General features: G+C 43.7%; 2 protein-coding genes across 4 annotated transcripts in view; both read left to right on the forward strand.

The window, feature by feature from the left end:
- Positions 1–633: 633 nt before the first annotated feature.
- On the forward strand, positions 634–5,775 carry gpsm1a (G protein signaling modulator 1a). Its single transcript, XM_035165132.1, has 4 exons — positions 634–787; positions 1,967–2,342; positions 2,461–2,658; positions 4,136–5,775. Exons 2-4 carry the CDS (start codon positions 2,013–2,015, stop codon positions 4,331–4,333), a joined length of 726 nt encoding a protein of 241 aa, XP_035021023.1. The 5' UTR covers positions 634–787; positions 1,967–2,012; the 3' UTR covers positions 4,334–5,775.
- A 1,749-nt stretch (positions 5,776–7,524) lies between these two features.
- Positions 7,525–17,094, forward strand: part of LOC118115427 (transcription termination factor 1) — a 9,662-nt gene continuing 92 nt past the window's right edge. The window contains exons 1-12 of one of the 3 annotated variants that reach the window (XM_035166566.2): positions 7,525–7,774; positions 8,071–8,171; positions 8,248–9,030; positions 9,449–9,573; positions 11,752–11,937; positions 12,242–12,320; positions 12,470–12,594; positions 13,107–13,299; positions 14,816–14,908; positions 15,022–15,087; positions 15,246–15,331; positions 16,040–17,094. The exon at positions 16,040–17,094 is cut by the window's right edge and continues 92 nt beyond it. In XM_035166566.2, the coding sequence (XP_035022457.1) occupies positions 8,315–9,030; positions 9,449–9,573; positions 11,752–11,937; positions 12,242–12,320; positions 12,470–12,594; positions 13,107–13,299; positions 14,816–14,908; positions 15,022–15,087; positions 15,246–15,331; positions 16,040–16,239 (1,869 nt within the window). In that variant the 5' untranslated portion in view covers positions 7,525–7,774; positions 8,071–8,171; positions 8,248–8,314 and the 3' untranslated portion in view covers positions 16,240–17,094. Of the gene's footprint in view, positions 7,815–8,070; positions 8,172–8,247; positions 9,031–9,448; positions 9,574–11,751; positions 11,938–12,241; positions 12,321–12,469; positions 12,595–13,106; positions 13,300–14,815; positions 14,909–15,021; positions 15,088–15,245; positions 15,332–16,039 lie in introns of all 3 variants that reach the window. The other 2 variants (XM_035166567.2, XM_035166565.2) reach the window with 2 other exon arrangements.

The raw sequence follows: 17,094 nt of genomic DNA on the forward strand, positions 1-17,094 counted from the left end.
AGAGGATCCGTGGAGCTGGTGTGGATTGTTCGAGTCTCTGAGGAGGACCAGGGTCTTCAGAGACCCACAAGATCCTTTGAGCTCCTCTGATGAGCTTCTGAAAGATCTAGATTCTCCTCAGAGGATGAACCTCTGTCAGCTGCTGGAGCCCAACAGAACCAGCCTGACCCGTAAAGTGCTCCCAGTACCACAGACTGCATCTGCTCCACTTACTGATACTGATGTACTGGGAGTGTTAGCGGAGGAGAACCAGTTTAACAGTTTGATCCTTGTTGTGAAATATGAGGCTCTGCTGTCAGTCAAACTGCCCATGTCTGTGATTGGTTATATGCAATAAACCCCGCCCCTTTCATGTGCACATGCTCATATCTTGATGAGGAAACATAACGAGTTGATAACCAGCGTCATGACCACTTAGCCTGACTGTTATTTTTTGGTTAGGTTCAGCTGGATCTCGGAAAGAGATCCTGGATATGTTGAACTTTGTAGGACAAGGACCCAGTTCTCGACTCAATAGTTCCCAACAATGCAGGAATGTGTGTGTGTGTGTGTGTTTGGACTGAGGGACGCAGGATTTAGAGCCTCTCTTTGGTTACCATAGTAACCATGATGTAAGCCCAGAGGGGGAGTTTGTCCTCTTTCTCTTCCATTGTGCCAGTTTGTGTGTGTGTGGACGGAGACTCTTCACACAGAGCACAGACCTGAAAAAGAAGAAGAAGGAGGAGAATTTGTCCTGTAACGAGGAGAGAGGGTTGGACGAGCGTTGGACGAGCGTTGTGATGTTGAGGTGAAGTAACGCAGACTGCGTTTGATCAAACTTCGTGATGTCAGCTGTTTGTTGTTTGTTGGATTTGTGGAGTAATATTTCAGAGTTGAAGACAGAACTTAAATCAACACTATGTAACTGTTAATGAGCAGCAGCGCCCCCTGCAGCCACAAATGATTAACTCTGTTGGTCTCTGAGTGATGAAGGTTTTCATGTGTAGAACAAACAAAGTGAATCAATGTGTTGACTCTGACTGTATCGCCCCACTGGATATTACCCATGATCCTCTGCTTCCTGAACCAGAAGAGCTGCTGCTGTATCAAATCCACCAAAGAATTCTTCATGTTTCAAAGTTTCCTGCTGCAACACTGTTTACCCCTGAAACTCCAGAAGTGTTTTGTGGACTCAAACACTTCATCCCCCCCCCCGATCATAGTGCTGAGTAGATAATGAATGAATTTTCAGTGAACTATCCCTTTAATCAAGCTGCTGGTTTTAGGTAGAAAACTTAAAATAAATAGAAGTTGATTTAGATTTATTGTTGTGAAACATTTTCTGGATTTGTCTCATTAATTATTCAGATTCTGAGGTTTTAAGTGTTTGTGTGTTACATACCAACCGTGTGTATAGATTCTTCTGACAGACACTAGATGGAGTAAAAAGTTGTATTCAGACATTCATCCAGACATGTTGTGTAGTTAGTGTTTGTGAAGCAGCAGCAGCAGGTTGTCGGGTCCGACTCGTTCACACCAACAGGAACATGTGGGAACATCCAGGCGAGGGGCGGAGCCTGTAGAGCAGCAGGGGCGGAGCCTGTAGAGCAGCAGGAGGCCGGACATGACGTATAAACTCTGCTGTGGAAAGATCAGTGTTGTTGTTTACAGCTCATCCACACCGGCGTCGGCCCTCATCACCAAAAGATCTGGAACCTCCTCGTGTTTCCAAGTGGACGTCTTCGTCTTCTACGTGTACGGCTCCTCTTCTTCATCCTGAGATCTTTGTGTTCTTCCAGTTTCACGTCCGTCACGTGTTAGAAACCTCATCAACACGTCCACTCGCTCACTGGGAAGCTTCCACACATTTCCCGGAGAGCTTCAGGAAAATCTTCAGTTAATGTCTGAAAGCAGCTTCAGAGATACAGTGACAGTTCAGCGTCTTGTGTTATGATCAGATCCTGAGTTGATGACTTTTTCTCTGTAGCTCTTTCTATTGATGACATCACCAACTTTGGCCCGACCCCCACATCATGGCTGACAAACAGCCTGCTCCCTCCACTTCTTCACCTCCTCATCAGAACGGAAAGATTGGAGAGAAGGTGCCTAAACGTTCTTCACCTTCTCATCAGAATGGACATCTGGACAGAGGACGGAGACGTCAGAGTCCCGGTACCATGAGTCCTGTTCTTCAGCCTCCCTCTGCATCCAGTACCCCAGCCTCCACCTCACCCGTCAGGTGTCTTGTGAGTCCTGTACCAGGGTCTGGCCCTGAGGGCAGGTCCAGCTCCTCCAGACCTCGCACTCAGAGTCCCGCTTCTGCTCTGACCTCCAGGACCAGAACCTGCGCTCCTCATATTCAGGTAAATTGGACTCTGACTGACATCACGACTTCTTCTAACATTGACTCTACATCACAAATGTCTGACGTAATCACTGAATAACTCCTCTCACATCACGACACTTTCCTTTCTGTTGCAGCGCAGGAGCAGCCAGCAGGAGGAGCCAGAGGCCTTGTTGAACCTGATCCTGGAGTCTCAGGGTCAGAGACTGGACGACCAGAGAGCCAACGTTGGTCTCTTGCCTGATCCAGGACCAGCTCCTCTGTGTGGAGCCTGCCGCCATGAACAGCGCCCCCTGCCCACTGTGGACTTCTACTACATGTTAATTAACTTCCAGGTAGAAAAATATTCTGTGTTTGATCTGTGACGACTCGTCTTGTTTTTCTTCAACATGTAAAACCCAATGTTCACAAGATGAAGTCAGTAATCAATCATCTGTTTGATGACTTTCAATCAATACATCCACTTGTATTTGTATTGTATCATATTTACAAAACGCAGTTTGTCTCATTGATCTTAACACGGTTCAACATTGTGTGTTCGACCACAAGAGAAAAGATGCCACAGAGTCAAATGTGATGTCACTCCCTGTGCCAGGATGGACAGAAGTGCAATATCAACAAAATATCAAGATTTACAACATTGATGAGAAAAGACAGTGTCTAACTTGTAGCAGAAAGGAGAAAACTAAAAAGACAGAATGGCCCTTTACTCCTCAACAGGAAAAGGAGGGGCGAGGGAGATGATAAGTTGAACACACCTGTGAGCCAGAAAGAAGAGGGAAATTCAAACAAAGGCAGCATGGAGTGGAAGCATGTGAAGAGAGAGAAAATGTAGGAAGGAGATCATAAAAAAGATAAACTAGTTTCTGGAAAGAGAGAGGTCATGAAGACACCTGGTGGACAGGAGAGGTACATGAGAAATCAGGGTTTGGACACAATAGGTCGTTATGTGACCAATCACCATCAGTTTCTCACAGAAGCCAAGCACACGTTTTGTGAGATCACAGCGACCTCTGATCTTCAACAACCAAATTCTGCTCCATTCATCTTTGAGTCCAAGTGAACGTTTGCACCAAATTTCAAACATCCTTTTCATGTCCATACATACTATTGGTCAGGTACATATCTAGAGCAGTGATTCTCAACTGGTGGGTCGCGACCCAGAAGTGGGTCGCGGACCCGTTTTCAGTGGGTCGCAGGCCTTTGCCTGGGCAAAAAAAAATGTTAAGAAAAAAATCCTGTGCTCTTATTTTGAAGGGGATTTTTTAGTGCCATCTATTCACACTCCTTACTTAACTTACTTAAGTGTTTACTTAAGTTACTGAATTGTTATGTATGTTGTATTACCTTGTGTCCTTAAGATGCACTTTTTGGTTTTTAATTAAAATGCAGCTAATTGAGTGTAAAAGGGAATATTTCCCTCTCTAGGGTCGCGGCTTGTCAGTAAGGGGTGATGGTGGGTCCCGAAGCCAGACCAGTTGAGAACTACTGATCTAGAGGACAACCTGAAAACATCATATCTGCAGCCACTAGATGTCGCCAGCACAAAGTAATAAGAACAGAAAAACAAACGCTATGTCCAGGACTTGACCCCAGGAGGTTAAAGCTCCACACAGACGAGGTCATGGTCGGCATCGCTCTATAAACAAAGGTTGACGAAGAACTTTCCCTGACTTGATGTCTTTCTTCATTCTAAAGCAAAGCTTCTGCCGCTGATGAGATTAATTATTGATCATTGATTTCAGATCATTTTGGAAGATAATTGACACATTGATGAAATAAAATTATTTTTAAAATCTCCCCCCGCTGTAGTCAGACAGGATGGAGGACCAGCGGTGCCCCCTCCCTGACCTGGATGACCTGGTGGGATCAGCTCCAGAGGGTCAGGAGGATTTCTTCAGTCTGATCCAGAGAGTCCAGTCCAGGAGGATGGATGAGCAGAGGGCGTCGCTGATGACATCACACACTGAGGATGAGGATGACTCCTCCCCCCATCGCCATCATCACTGATGAAGATCGAGACCTGAGAGCACAGAAAAAAGGTTTTACTGAAACCAGGTTCCAAACTGTGCTGATATGTTTAGATCTGTGGCCAGGCTCCAGGTCTAGGATCTGGTTCTGACTCCAGGACGGACCAGTTTAATAACTTGGGTCATGATCTGTTAGGTAGACCACACCTGCATCAACTATACAAGGACCAGGAACAGTACCAGGACCAGGAACAGTACCAATACCGGAAACCAATACCAGGACCAGGACCTCAACCAGGACTAGGACCGAATCAGGGTCTCTCAGGTTCTGAGAAGCTACAGGATCCTGTGGTGTAAATTCACTGAAAAAAACCTGACAACACAACTTTTAAAGTTAAGTTTATTCTGTCAAGGAGAAAAAAATTATCATGAGCTGAAACCTTGGGGTCTTTGACTTGGACCTGGATCTTGTTCTGTTTCTGGTCCTGGACCTGGACCTGGTCCTGGTCCTGGTCCTGGTCCTGGTTCTGGTCTAGCTCTACCTGTACTTGTGTCTTTTAGTTCTTAAACTGTAACATCAAGAAACTGTCTTGTGTTGGATTGTTATTTGAAATATTTATTAACAACGTGTCAGAGTCTCAATCAATAAATTATCATGTTATCTTCAACAACATGACAAAGTGATCATTTGTAAATTGAATAAAATTTGATTCTCCAATGAATAAAAATGAAATGGTCAGATTTAAAAAAATGAATAACACGCTCAGGTGACATTTGAGGAATAAAAAGACTAAAAGGTTAAAAGTCAAATAGACAGAAAAAGATTCTCCTTCATTACGTTAGCGGTACCTACTGTGTTGGGTGTTCCTGAAGGTATTGCATTACAAGGTGGATGCATGGAGTAGACGAAGCAAGTTCCTATTCCATCCCCCTATTCCAAAAATCTATTTAATAAAGGTTCTTCATTTTCTTCTTTGTTCGGTGTATTGGCAGGTGGCAACCGACGTTAAGGTGCATCACCACCGCTCCACTGTGTTGGAGTGTGAATCACAGTTCTCCAGATCATGTTAAATTCTTCTGTCTGATCCTGTCTCCCACAGATAATGAAGCATTCTCTCCGTTCCAATGATAAAAGTTCTCCATGTTTGTAGTTTCTCTCTTTGTCTTTTCTCCTTCTCTAACATGCTTATCACAGTGAAGCATCACAGGCTCCACTGACTCCTCTGTTTGTCAGTGACCATCCTGTAGGATGTGTGTTTATTATTGAGTGTAGTGTGTCCTTGGCCTATAGTCACCATGTTCTGCTTCTTGTTGTTTCCTCACTTCCTGTTGTATAAAGCTGTTTCCTGTGTGAGCTGCATCCAGCTGCCATTCTTTGATGATGTTTCCTTATTGTTTCTGCTTCAGATTTACTGAGTGAAATGTCCATGACTTCTTCATGATTCAGTTCTTAGATAATAAATCCACCTTCATTGCTCTTTATTCCTCTGTGTGCTGGTATCTGCATGAAATATTCATATTTTGAAATCGGATTCTCAAATATCTCATTAAATCTTATTGTTGATGAAAATGACTTTAACAACATTAATGCTGAACATGAATCTGTTCCCAGAACAACCTCCTGTTTTCTAACTCTTCACTGTAATGCTGCTGCTCTCGTTAGCATCTCCAGCGTGTGAACTGACAAATGATCTGATCCCTTTCACTGAAAAGTCTGGTTTAATGAAACCAGAACCTGTTCTTCCTGTGATAGGATCTTTGGATCATCTGTATAGGGTTAGGGGTCACAATCATATGATGTTTGAAATCTATCTTCCACCAAAACTGCATTGTTGCCACAAGCTTTACGTCCTTTTTCCAAAAACAGAAATCAGTAAACACTGAGGGGAACATTCCGGGAGGTGATGACATTCTTTAATACTTTAATACTTTAATACTTTAATACTTGTTATACTTTAATACTTTTAGATTTTCATATTTTCATATTTTAATACTCTTAATATCTTAATACTTGTTCTACTTGTTATACTTTAATACTTTTAGATTTTCATATTTTCATATTTTAATACTCTTAATATCTTAATACTTGTTCTACTTGTTCTACTTGTTCTACTTTAATACTTGTTATACTTTAATACTTTAATACTTTAATACTTTTATTCTTTAATACCCCCACCACCAAACCAATACCCCCACCACCAAACACCACCAATATTCTCAAACGTCCTGGCGGACATTTGAGAATATTGTTTTTAGGGTTAAAAAATAGTGTTTTTCTTCATCAATTTCTCGCATTGGCAGAACGAGAGAAACATACTCGCCACTGTCACGCCGTATTTGATTACAGACCATCTACGATGGAGCTGCTGTCTCATTTTCTGCCGTGATCTTAGAATGAACAAAACAGTTACCTCCTCAAGTGTCACCATGTTTATTGTTTACGTCATGCAAATCCAGAAGTCCTATACGGTCTGATTTCTCCGGGGTGCCCTCTAGTGGTATCTTCCGGTAACACGCGTAGTACATCGGCAAGTATGTGAACAACTACGTCCACGACGCAGCCGGTTGTCTCCACGAACGCGTGTTTAAACAGCAAGTATATCTCCAGCTTAAGGTTCATTGTAGTGCTGATGTGTTTCCTGTGAGAACATCTAATCTCTTCCATCATTTAGACAAACAGAACCTTTTCCTTTTGGCAGTTCTGAAACCAAACCATTCAAGTTCCAACATCTTTATTGGTAAAACAGGAGCAAACATAAATTCAAACTAAACATAGATTGTCCAGCAGCTTCTGCTCAGCTCTGTGCAGCCTGTCAATGTGGCAGCTCTCCTGCTGCCTTTATATCCAGGGAAGTGATCAGCCAACAGCTGTTCACTGTGGTGATGAGCCCCTGGAACAGCTGGAGGCCCCCCCACAGTTTGACATCACTACTCAATAAAAACACGTGGACCTATTTTCAGGAACGTGACTGAGTGATTTGGTGTTCTGGTGACAGGATGAGTCGGAGAGATTGAGATGTACTGGGTGAGTTAGAGGCTGAGATCCACTTCACCAACCAGACGTTGATTTAAACTTCCCTTATCCTTCCCTTTGAGGAGAGTCACTTCTAACAGTGAAGAGTCACTGTGGTGAGTGTTCGAGTCCCAGAGAGAGAGGGGGGGCTGTCACAAGGTAAATCTGGAAACTATCTGTCCCCCAAATAAATATTAATTTCATAGCTTCATAGTTCAGAAATGTTTCTGAACTAAAAGTCCAGTGACCAAAAGAAGCCAGCAGAGGGCCGTGACGAATCATCATGGGTGTAAGCTGCCGATAATCACCAGAGAAGAAGAAGAAGAAGAAAAAGAAGAAAAAGAAGAAGAAGAAGAAGAAGAACCTCGCGCATGCGCTGTTGTCAAACCGGAAGTAAACAAGCAACTGGCCGCCTGCACGTGTATCAGCGGGACCGAGAGAGACGGTGAATCCAAAACCAGAGTCCAGGTGAGTCCGAGTGAGTCCGGGTGAGTCCGAGTGAGTCCAGGTGAGTATACATAAAAATTACTGTACTCTCTTCTCCAGAGGCTGTGAAGAGAGTACACAACGAGCAGAACAGAAATCAAAGGAGTAATATGGAAAACCATTAACATTACATTTCATTGAGCTGAAGCTTTTATCCAAAGCGACTCACAATAAGTGCATCAACCATGAGGAACAAACCCAGAGCAACAAGAATCAAGAAAGTACATATACACTATAAACTATATATACCAATATATATCTCTCTCTGATTTGACTAGCACTGTGCGTGGACTCGGTGGAGCTGTGGCCAGGCCGTGCTCCCTCTCCCTGGGCTCACATGATATCGTGCATCCCCGGGAATTGAACCTTAAATCTAATGGTCAGAGGACGACCCCCCCCTACCTACCTGATTTGTTTCAATCTCAACTGACTAAAGTTTTTTACTTCTTTTTCAGCTACAAACAACAAATTGATCTGTGACTCATCATTTCTCCTCCTCCCATCATCCTCTCTCCGTCCATCATGAACTCGTCCCTCCAGGGGAAGAAGAGGTCATCACAGAGTCTGGAGGAACTTCCTGTTCCTTTCGACATCCACACACCTGAGAGAAGAATGAAGAAGAAGAAGAAGAAAGGTAACAGACAAAAGGAGGAAGAGGAGGTCAGTCTTTGTCCTCCAGCTGATGGAGAGATGGACAGGGAGATGGAAATAAAGAAGAAGAAGAAGAAGACAAAGGTGGAGGGAGAGGAGGTTGGTCTTTCTCCTGCTGATGGAGAGATGAACAGCGAGATGGAGATAAAAAAGAAGAAGAAGAAGAAGAAAAGGACAAAAGTGGAGGAAGGGGGGGTTGGTCTTTCTCCTGCTGATGGAGAGATGAACAGCGAGATGGAGATAAAAAAGAAGAAGAAGAAAAGGTCAAAAGTGGAGGAAGGGGGGGTTGGTCTTTCTCCTGCTGATGGAGAGATGAACAGTGAGAGCTATATGAAGAAGAGAAAGAAGGAGACAAAGGAGGATGAGGAGATCTCTGTGGAAAACTGTGAAACACAAAAGAAGAAAGAAAAGAGACACAAAAACAGACCAAGTGAGGCCATCGTTGTCATGACCACCACCCACACCAACACAGAAACAAACTGTTTTGTTTCCATGGAAACAAAAAACGCTGTAAGGGAACAGAAGAAACAGGTGATGACAGGAGGAGAGAAGAAGAGTTCGAGAAAAAGAGCTGGAGATGAAGATCTGTGAGTTTCTTCTTCTCTGAATCATTAACAGCTGTCTGACTGTCGGTGTTGGCGTGTGTATGTTTGTCTGAGTGAAGATGTTGATGAACAATGACGTACATGTTACACGTTGGTTAAGAAAATGTTTCTCTAATAATCATCGTCAACTAGAAAACGTTAGTTTGTCTTTTTGAAGCTAATGTACTTTCTTGATTCTTGTTGCTCTGGGTTTGTTCCCTCGTGGTTGATGCACTTATTGTGAGTTGCTTTGGATAAAAGCGTCAGCTCAATGAAATGTAATGTTACAGGTATGTGTGTGTGTGTGTGTGTGTGTGTGTGTGTGTGTGTGTGTGTGTGTGTGTGTGTGTGTGTGTGTGTGTGTTGTGTGTGTGTGTGTGTGTGTGTGTGTGTGTGTGTGTGTGTGTGTGTGTGTTGTCAGGTTGGACGCTGCGTTGGTGGAGGAGCTGCAGGAGTTTGTTCCAGATGTCAAAAATAAATCAGTCCATCAGATAAAGAAGCTGCTGAGATACGACCTGGAACGCTTCAAGAACTTCAGACGACAAGGTTGTAATGCTTCAAACGACAAGGTTCTAATGCTTCAAACGACAAGGTTGTAATGCTTCAAACGACAAGGTTCTAATGCTCAAACGACAAGGTTCTAATGCTTCAAACGACAAGGTTGTAATGTAAGCGACAAAAAGTTCTGATGCTTCAAGCGACAAGGTTCTGATGCTTCAAACGACAAGGTTCTGATGCTTCAAACGACAAGGTTCTAATGCTTCAAGCGACAAGGTTGTAATCCTAACGACAAGGTTGTAATGCTTCAAACGACAAGGTTCTAATGCTTCAAACGACAAGGTTCTGATGCTTCAAACGACAAGGTTCTAATGCTTCAAACGACAAGGTTCTAATGCTTCACGACAACGACAAGGTTCTAATGCTTCAAACGACAAGGTTCTAATGCTTCAAACGACAAGGTTCTAATGCTTCAAACGACAAGGTTCTGCTCTCAGTGTAATGCTTCAAACGACAAGGTTCTAATGCTTCAAGCGACAAGGTTGTAATGCTTCAAACGACAAGGTTCTGATGCTTCAACGACAAGTTGTAGTTCAATGCTCAACAAGGTTCTAATGCTTCAAACGACAAGGTTGTAATGCTTCAAGCGACAAGGTTCTAATGCTAACCAAGGTTCTGATGCTTCAAACGACAAGGTTCTGATGCTTCAAACGACAAGGTTCTGATGCTTCAAGCGACAAGGTTCTGATGCTTCAAACGACAAGGTTCTAATGCTTCAAACGACAAGGTTCTGATGCTTCAAACGACAAGGTTCTAATGCTTCAAACGACAAGGTTGTAATGCTTCAAACGACAAGGTTCTAATGCTTCAAACGACAAGGTTGTAATGCTTCAAACGACAAGGTTCTAATGCTTCAAACGACAAGGTTGTAATGCTTCAAACGACAAGGTTGTAATGCTTCAAACGACAAGGTTCTAATGCTTCAAGCGACAAGGTTGTAATGCTTCAAACGACAAGGTTCTGATGCTTCAAACGACAAGGTTCTAATGCTTCAAACGACAAGGTTGTAATGCTTCAAACGACAAGGTTCTAATGCTTCAAACGACAAGGTTCTAATGCTTCAAACGACAAGGTTCTAATGCTTCAAACGACAAGGTTCTAATGCTTCAAACGACAAGGTTCTGACACTTCTGACCACTTTGTTTGTCGCTTTTCATTCTAACAGGGACACAAAGTACTTAACATAATAGAACTAACCACGCCCACACAGTGCTGAGTCTTAAAGGAAGTGAGGTCAAGGAAATGTCTTGTACATCAGATGAAGACAGATGTTCTCTGGCTGCAGCTCCTCTGTGATGTCACTCTGCTGTGATTAGCTGAAGGCTTCACTGACACACATGATGTATCTTACGTTTTTAGTCGAAGAATTCAGATAATTTCTGTATACCCATGAATTTAAGGTGTTAAAAGACAAACACTCTTTATGGTAACACAGGAACAATATCCACCTCTTAGCTCGTAATAAAAAGTGTGTGTGTGTGTGTGTGTGTGTGTGTGTGTGTGTGTGTGTGTGTGTGTGTGTGTGTGTGTGTGTGTGTGTGTGTGTGTGTGTGTGTGTGTGTGTGTGTGTGTGTGTGTGTGTGTGTGTGTGTGTGTCATTCAAGAGTTTATTGTCATATGCAAAACAATTACATTTAGCAGTCGCTGGCAATGAAATGCTTCGGTCACAGGCTCTCTTATAGCAATGTTCAGAATATTACAAGCAAAAAAATATCGAATAAAATAGAATATCAACATTTTTAAAAATTCAAATTAAATATATATATATACACCTAAAGAAAAAACAATAGTGCAAATATATATATATATAATGATTGTGTGAGTATATAATAATATTCACTGGCAGTGCTTATCTATGGGTTTCTGTTATTTCATGTGTGTATTATTTAGTATTTCTGATGATTAATAGAAAAGTGATCATCCCCTGAAGTTATTCTGTGTATTTACTCACTTTACACTTTAGTTTTATTTTGAATGAAGTTCTCAGTCAACTTGGAGGATTTAAAAAAGCTTCAGTTTCATCTGCAACAGAAACTCAAACTCCCTGAGATCGTTGTTCTGGTCTCTGACGCTACGAGAAGTAGAAAGTGGTCTGTGTTCTTGCTGATGACGTCAGAGGATCAGACTCGGTGGAACTAAAACTCTAATCTCTCACCTGTTCTCCAGGTGTGACGCTGCGTCGGGGGCGGTGCTCTCAGGAGGAGAATCAGGGAATCAGACAGAATGTGTCAGACTTCCTGGCTCTGACGGGCATCGGCTCAGCCATTCAGCTTCTGTTTCCTCAGAGGTATAAAGAGGAGGAAGTGCAGATCAGGAGGCTGAGAGCACGACATCACTTCCTGGAGAAGATCGGTACATAACCACATGAACATCGTGATCAATGTTCGAGTCCTTCACTGATGAAAATAACTTTATTATACATTGATTTAATGAATCTCTCTGTCTGTCTGTCTCTCTGTCTCTCTCTCTCTCTCTGTCTGTCTCTCTCTCCTCCTGTCTGTCTCTCTCTGTCGCTGTCTCTCTGCATGTCTCTCTCTGTCTGTCTGTCTGTCTCTCCTCCTGTCTGTCTCTCTGCCTGTCTCTCTCTCTGTCTTTCTGTCTCCCTGCATGTCTCTCTCTCTGTCTGTCTGTCTCTCTCCGCCTGTCTGTCTCTCAGCTGAGGGGATCCCTCGGACATGTCAACAAGTTTGCACCAGAGCCAAGAAGATTTTTGATGACAGGAATCACATGGGAAGGTCAGAGGTCAAATCATCATATAATGTTCCTGTTATTTGCGTTCTACCTGTAGAACCTGCTGAATCATTATGTTTTACCCGTGGAACCCTCAGTATCTTTACATTTTTATCTTTGGAACCCTATGTATCAAGTTCTTTGTGTCTTTCAGGTTCACGGAGGGGGAAGTGCGTTCTCTGATCAAGTTACAGAACCTTCATGGTAATGACTGGAAGGCGATTGCTGAGAAGATGGACCGCAGCGTGTACGCTTTAGAGAAACGCTTCGCCACCATCGGTAAACAATCTGAACCCTGATTCTCTTAAATAAGAACATTCTGCACACATGAGAACATCAGTTCTGGACAGTCGGTGAGTACATTTGAGGAGGAGGCAGGTGAGGTTGTTGTAGTTGAGACCAGAGGAGATGAAAAGATTTGTTCACTAAAAACTGTAGTGTTCTCGTGTGTCTGAAGATTTTCTGACAGTGAAGGTTCCCTGATTGTGGAACACTGTTCCCTTTTAGTTTCATTCAAAAAGTGAAAATAAGGAAATAAGGCTCAGGTTAAAAAATCCCAATGTTTTTCTCTGGTTCTAAAGAACATCATTCTCCACATGTGTTTTCTACCTCTCTTCATGTGGCTTCCTGCAGCATCACATCTCAAAAACGTTTCTGCTCCTGAACAAGGGAACCAATGAGGACTGATCAAACTCTGAAAACCTTCAGAAGGAGACCAGGACTTGTTAGTACCCAAAGTTGGAGAACGGTTTAACTGAACTCCTGTTGTGTCTCTGTGTGTTCCTCTACAGCTGCAGGTCATGGGTTGTGGAGTGCAGATGAAGAGTCCAGGTTGAAGTCTGCTCTGAAGGCTCACTTGGAGGTCATGGTCCAGCAGAGTCCTGGTGCTGGTCTGAGCAGAGACCAGCTGTTCAACAACCTGCCGTGGAAGGACATCAGTCAGCAGGTTGGAACCAGGTCCTGGACCCAGTGTCGCCTCAAGTGGTCAGTGCACCTTCTCGGTCTGATACTGGTCCTGGTGTTATATCTGGATCCAGATATTACAGAACCGACACAGAATAAAAAGATTACACCTGACAATTACTGTTCTTTAGCACTGAGGGAAATAGACTGCTCAAAAAAATAAAGGGAACCTTAATGTTCACAGTATAAAGTTAAACTTCAGAGATCAAAGTGTCCATTAGAAGAACCAGTGGTTGTGAAGCAGTTTCTGCTTTGGTGCAAATCAAAGTAACAACAGGTGAAATGGAGGCAGAAGCAAGACGAGCCCCAAACAGGGAATGTTTCTAATGTGGTGTCCACAGACAGCTGCTCTCTGCTGATCCTTCCTGACTCCTTCTACTTCTGGGTTCTGCTCCTCCTCACTGCTGGTAGCATGAGGAGCTACCTGCAGCTCCATCAGGCTGCACAGGTAGTCCAGCTCCTCCAGGAGGACACATCCATACCTGTGGTCACAAGAAGGTTTGTGTCTCCCAGCACAGTCTCCAGAGCCTGGAGGAGACACCAGGAGACGTTACTCCAGGATACACCAGGAGACACCAGGAGACGAGACACCAGGAGACGCTAGGAGACGTGACTCCAGGATACACCAGGAGACGAGACACCAGGAGACACCAGGAGACGTTACTCCAGGATACACCAGGAGACACCAGGAGACGAGACACGAGACACCAGGAGACGTTACTCCAGGATACACCAGGAGACACCAGGAGACGAGACACCAGGAGACGCTAGGAGACACCAGGAGACGTCAGGAGAGCTAGACAGTAGAAGAGCATCAACCCAGCAGCAGGTATCTGCTCCTTTTGTGTAGGAGGAACAGGAGGAGCACTGCTCTACAAAATGACCTCCAGCAGACTACTGGTGTGTTACTGACCAAACTGTCAGGAACAGACTCCATGAGGAGGCCGACATCCTCTAGTGGGACCTGAGCTCACAGCTCAGAACACCAGGACCAGCAGGTTCACCACTGGAGCCTCGTTCTCCTCAGATGAGAGCAGGTTCACACTGAGCACATGAGACGTCGTGGTAAACGTTATGCTGCTGTAACATCTGTGGCCCCTGGGCTCCTCCTGGTGCATTGATGTCATTGACTGACCCTCACGTTCCTCTGACCTACATCCAGTTGAGCACCTATGGGACGTCATGTATCGGTGCCTCTGACGCCACCAAGTCTGTCCACAGTCCAGGAGCTGATGATCCAAATCTGGGAGGAGAACCCCCAGGACTCCATCCTCCGACTCATCAGGAGCATCATGTCCAGATGTTGTCAGAAGAACATGCAGGCAGGAGGAGGCCACACCCACTGAGTCACTTGATGAAATTCACACAAGTTGGATCAGCCTATGATTTCAGTTTTTTACTTTGATTTTGATTGGTGGTGCTGTTGCATCATTTTGACTAAAACCTGGATTTGTTTCTACCAAACCCTGTTTCCTATTTGTCTTACACCTGATTTAGATGCTCAGATTCTCAGGTGTTCTCTGTCTCTGTGTTTCAGGTTCAGCATCTTGAAGTTTAAACTGTCTCCAGGTGGCAGAATCTTCAACAGAGGAGCTACAGGGTTTCAGGCTAAAATCCATCTCATTAACACGTAAGATCACAGGACTCACCTGAACCGGGCTGCACCTGAACCGGACTGCACCTGAACCGGGCTGCACCTGAACCTGACCACGTGTGAACCAATCACGTGTGTTTTTTTTGCAGATTGTACAACATGCGTGTTGAAGACATTGCAGACATTGACTGGGACGAGGTGGCTCAGAATGTTGGGTGAGGTCAAAGGTCACAGTGACCGGTCATGAGTCTGAGCACTTAATTTAGTCAGATGCTGTAGTACTTATGAGGTACTGGTGTAGTACTTTGTAGACCTAATGTAGTACATATCAAGTACTGTGTAGTAACTGTAGTAATGTGTTGTTTTGTTGCAGTGACGTGACTACTGTGTGTGTACAGAAGACTTTTCACAGACTGAAAGTTTCCAGAGTTCCCAACTGGACCAGTTTATCATATGGAGGTTAGTATGTAGGTTTACAGGTGCTTTCACACGGAGGAAACATGAATACAATCAACAGACCTGAGGATGATTATTCTTCACTACAACAGATCTGTCGGGTTAGGGTTAGGGGGCTTGATAAAACCAAGCTGCAGCGCCCGCTACCAACCACAGGTCGAGTATCGTGGTCAGACACAACTATTGTAGGAAGCTCATTTACTTTGTCTGTTGTGACGTGTTCAGTGTTTTTTGATATCTCAAGCACGCTTTGAGGGAATTTCTTCAAATTTGGTACAAATATTCACTTCAAGTGATTCTCAAAACTGAAGGAGCCTCTTGGATTAGAGGTGAAATACAAGCAAGTCCTGTTGCCTACGTTCACTTGTACAACGTCTGAAGATACCATGACCTGTATGACTGAGAATCTTCACAGAGATGAACTGATTAGATTTGGGTGGTCAAAGGTCACTGTGACCTCACAAACCTTGTTAAGGTGATATCTCCGGAACGCCTGGAGGGAATGTCTTCACATTTTGTACTCATGTTCACTTTGGTGCCTGGAGGTCAAAGGTCAAGGTCACAGTGACCTCACGTTACTGTGAATGTGGACGGAGGCATACAAGCGCAGTGTGGTAATTCTAGTTTTGAAGTTTAATTTTCTTTCCTGTTCTCAACAAAGTTAAAGTTTTTAAGTTGTTTAAATTCAAGTCAGTCTCTCCTCTTCCTCAGACATCATTGACTTCCTGTATCAGAGGGAACTCCCTGACCTGAAGGAGAAACTAAAGAATTGCATAAGAGAACAGGAGGAGCAGGATCAGGAGGAGAAAAGGTACCGGCTGTGTGACATCATCACCTCTCAGGACGACGACTATGAGGAGGTGAACAACAGTGAGGTGAATTCGAGTCAATCAGGACACAGACGGATGTGAAGTCAGCAGCCGGCGACATAAGAATCAACAGGCCCCGTCCACTAGGCGGGACTTCATCAGACTGAACATTATAGCTGTGTCTAAATTCAGGGGCCATCTCCTTTGGCATGGGGGTGCAGGTCTGCAGGACGCGAAGGCTGAACTGAGACGGCCTGTTCGACAGAGGATTAATGAACAGCGTTACAAGCTCGTTCCGCCTTTATTGCTGTTGCCTAGCAACAGAGCTGCAGGTTGGACAAAATTAACGTTTTAATCGCTCTTGGTTTTTTTAACATTTGTACTGTTTGCTTAGTTGAGTCGTGATACTCAAACATTGGACGTCTCATCATATGCCGGCGCCATCACCTCTTTGAAAAAATCACTGGAGCGCAATGATTCCTGGGACATTTTGGCCTGAGAAGGATCCAACTGTTGGGGCTTTAATTTCTTGGGGATGAAAGGTTTGGGTTATGGGAACGGTGTAGTGACGTCTGTCTTTAAATACAGGGTCTGAAGGAGGCGGAGCCTGAACTGAGACACAGCAGTTGAACCAGTTTTACTTAGAAGTCTTTAAACCTAAGAAACTGAATAGAAGCTTTTATTTTGAAGGTCCTGCCTGGTGTAACCAGATGTTTGATGTTTTAACTTTGTAAAGAAAGTTTCCATCTTTTTAGTTTTTGTCATCTCGTTTCTGCTTTGATATTAATCATATTGATCAATGAGTGATTAGTTGATACAGGGCTCTGACATTAAGAAATTGTAAAATTAATTGTTTTATTTGGAATAACCCCTTCAGGTTTTGAATCGGTGGATATTTTCATGTTATTTAGTCTTCATTTTAAATCCCTCGTAACCCCAACACACCTTAATGACATT

The sequence above is a fragment of the Hippoglossus stenolepis genome, chromosome 9 (assembly GCF_022539355.2).
Source record: "Hippoglossus stenolepis isolate QCI-W04-F060 chromosome 9, HSTE1.2, whole genome shotgun sequence".
NCBI lineage: Eukaryota > Metazoa > Chordata > Actinopteri > Pleuronectiformes > Pleuronectidae > Hippoglossus > Hippoglossus stenolepis.

Coding starts and splice junctions, on each gene's coding strand:
- gpsm1a (XM_035165132.1), top strand. CDS start 2,013: ATGGCTGACAAACAGCCTGCTCCCTCCACTTCTTCACCTCCTCATCAG. Junction 2,343..2,460: donor CCTGCGCTCCTCATATTCAG/GTAAATTGGACT, acceptor TTTCTGTTGCAG/CGCAGGAGCAGCCAGCAGGA. Junction 2,659..4,135: donor ACATGTTAATTAACTTCCAG/GTAGAAAAATAT, acceptor CCCCCGCTGTAG/TCAGACAGGATGGAGGACCA.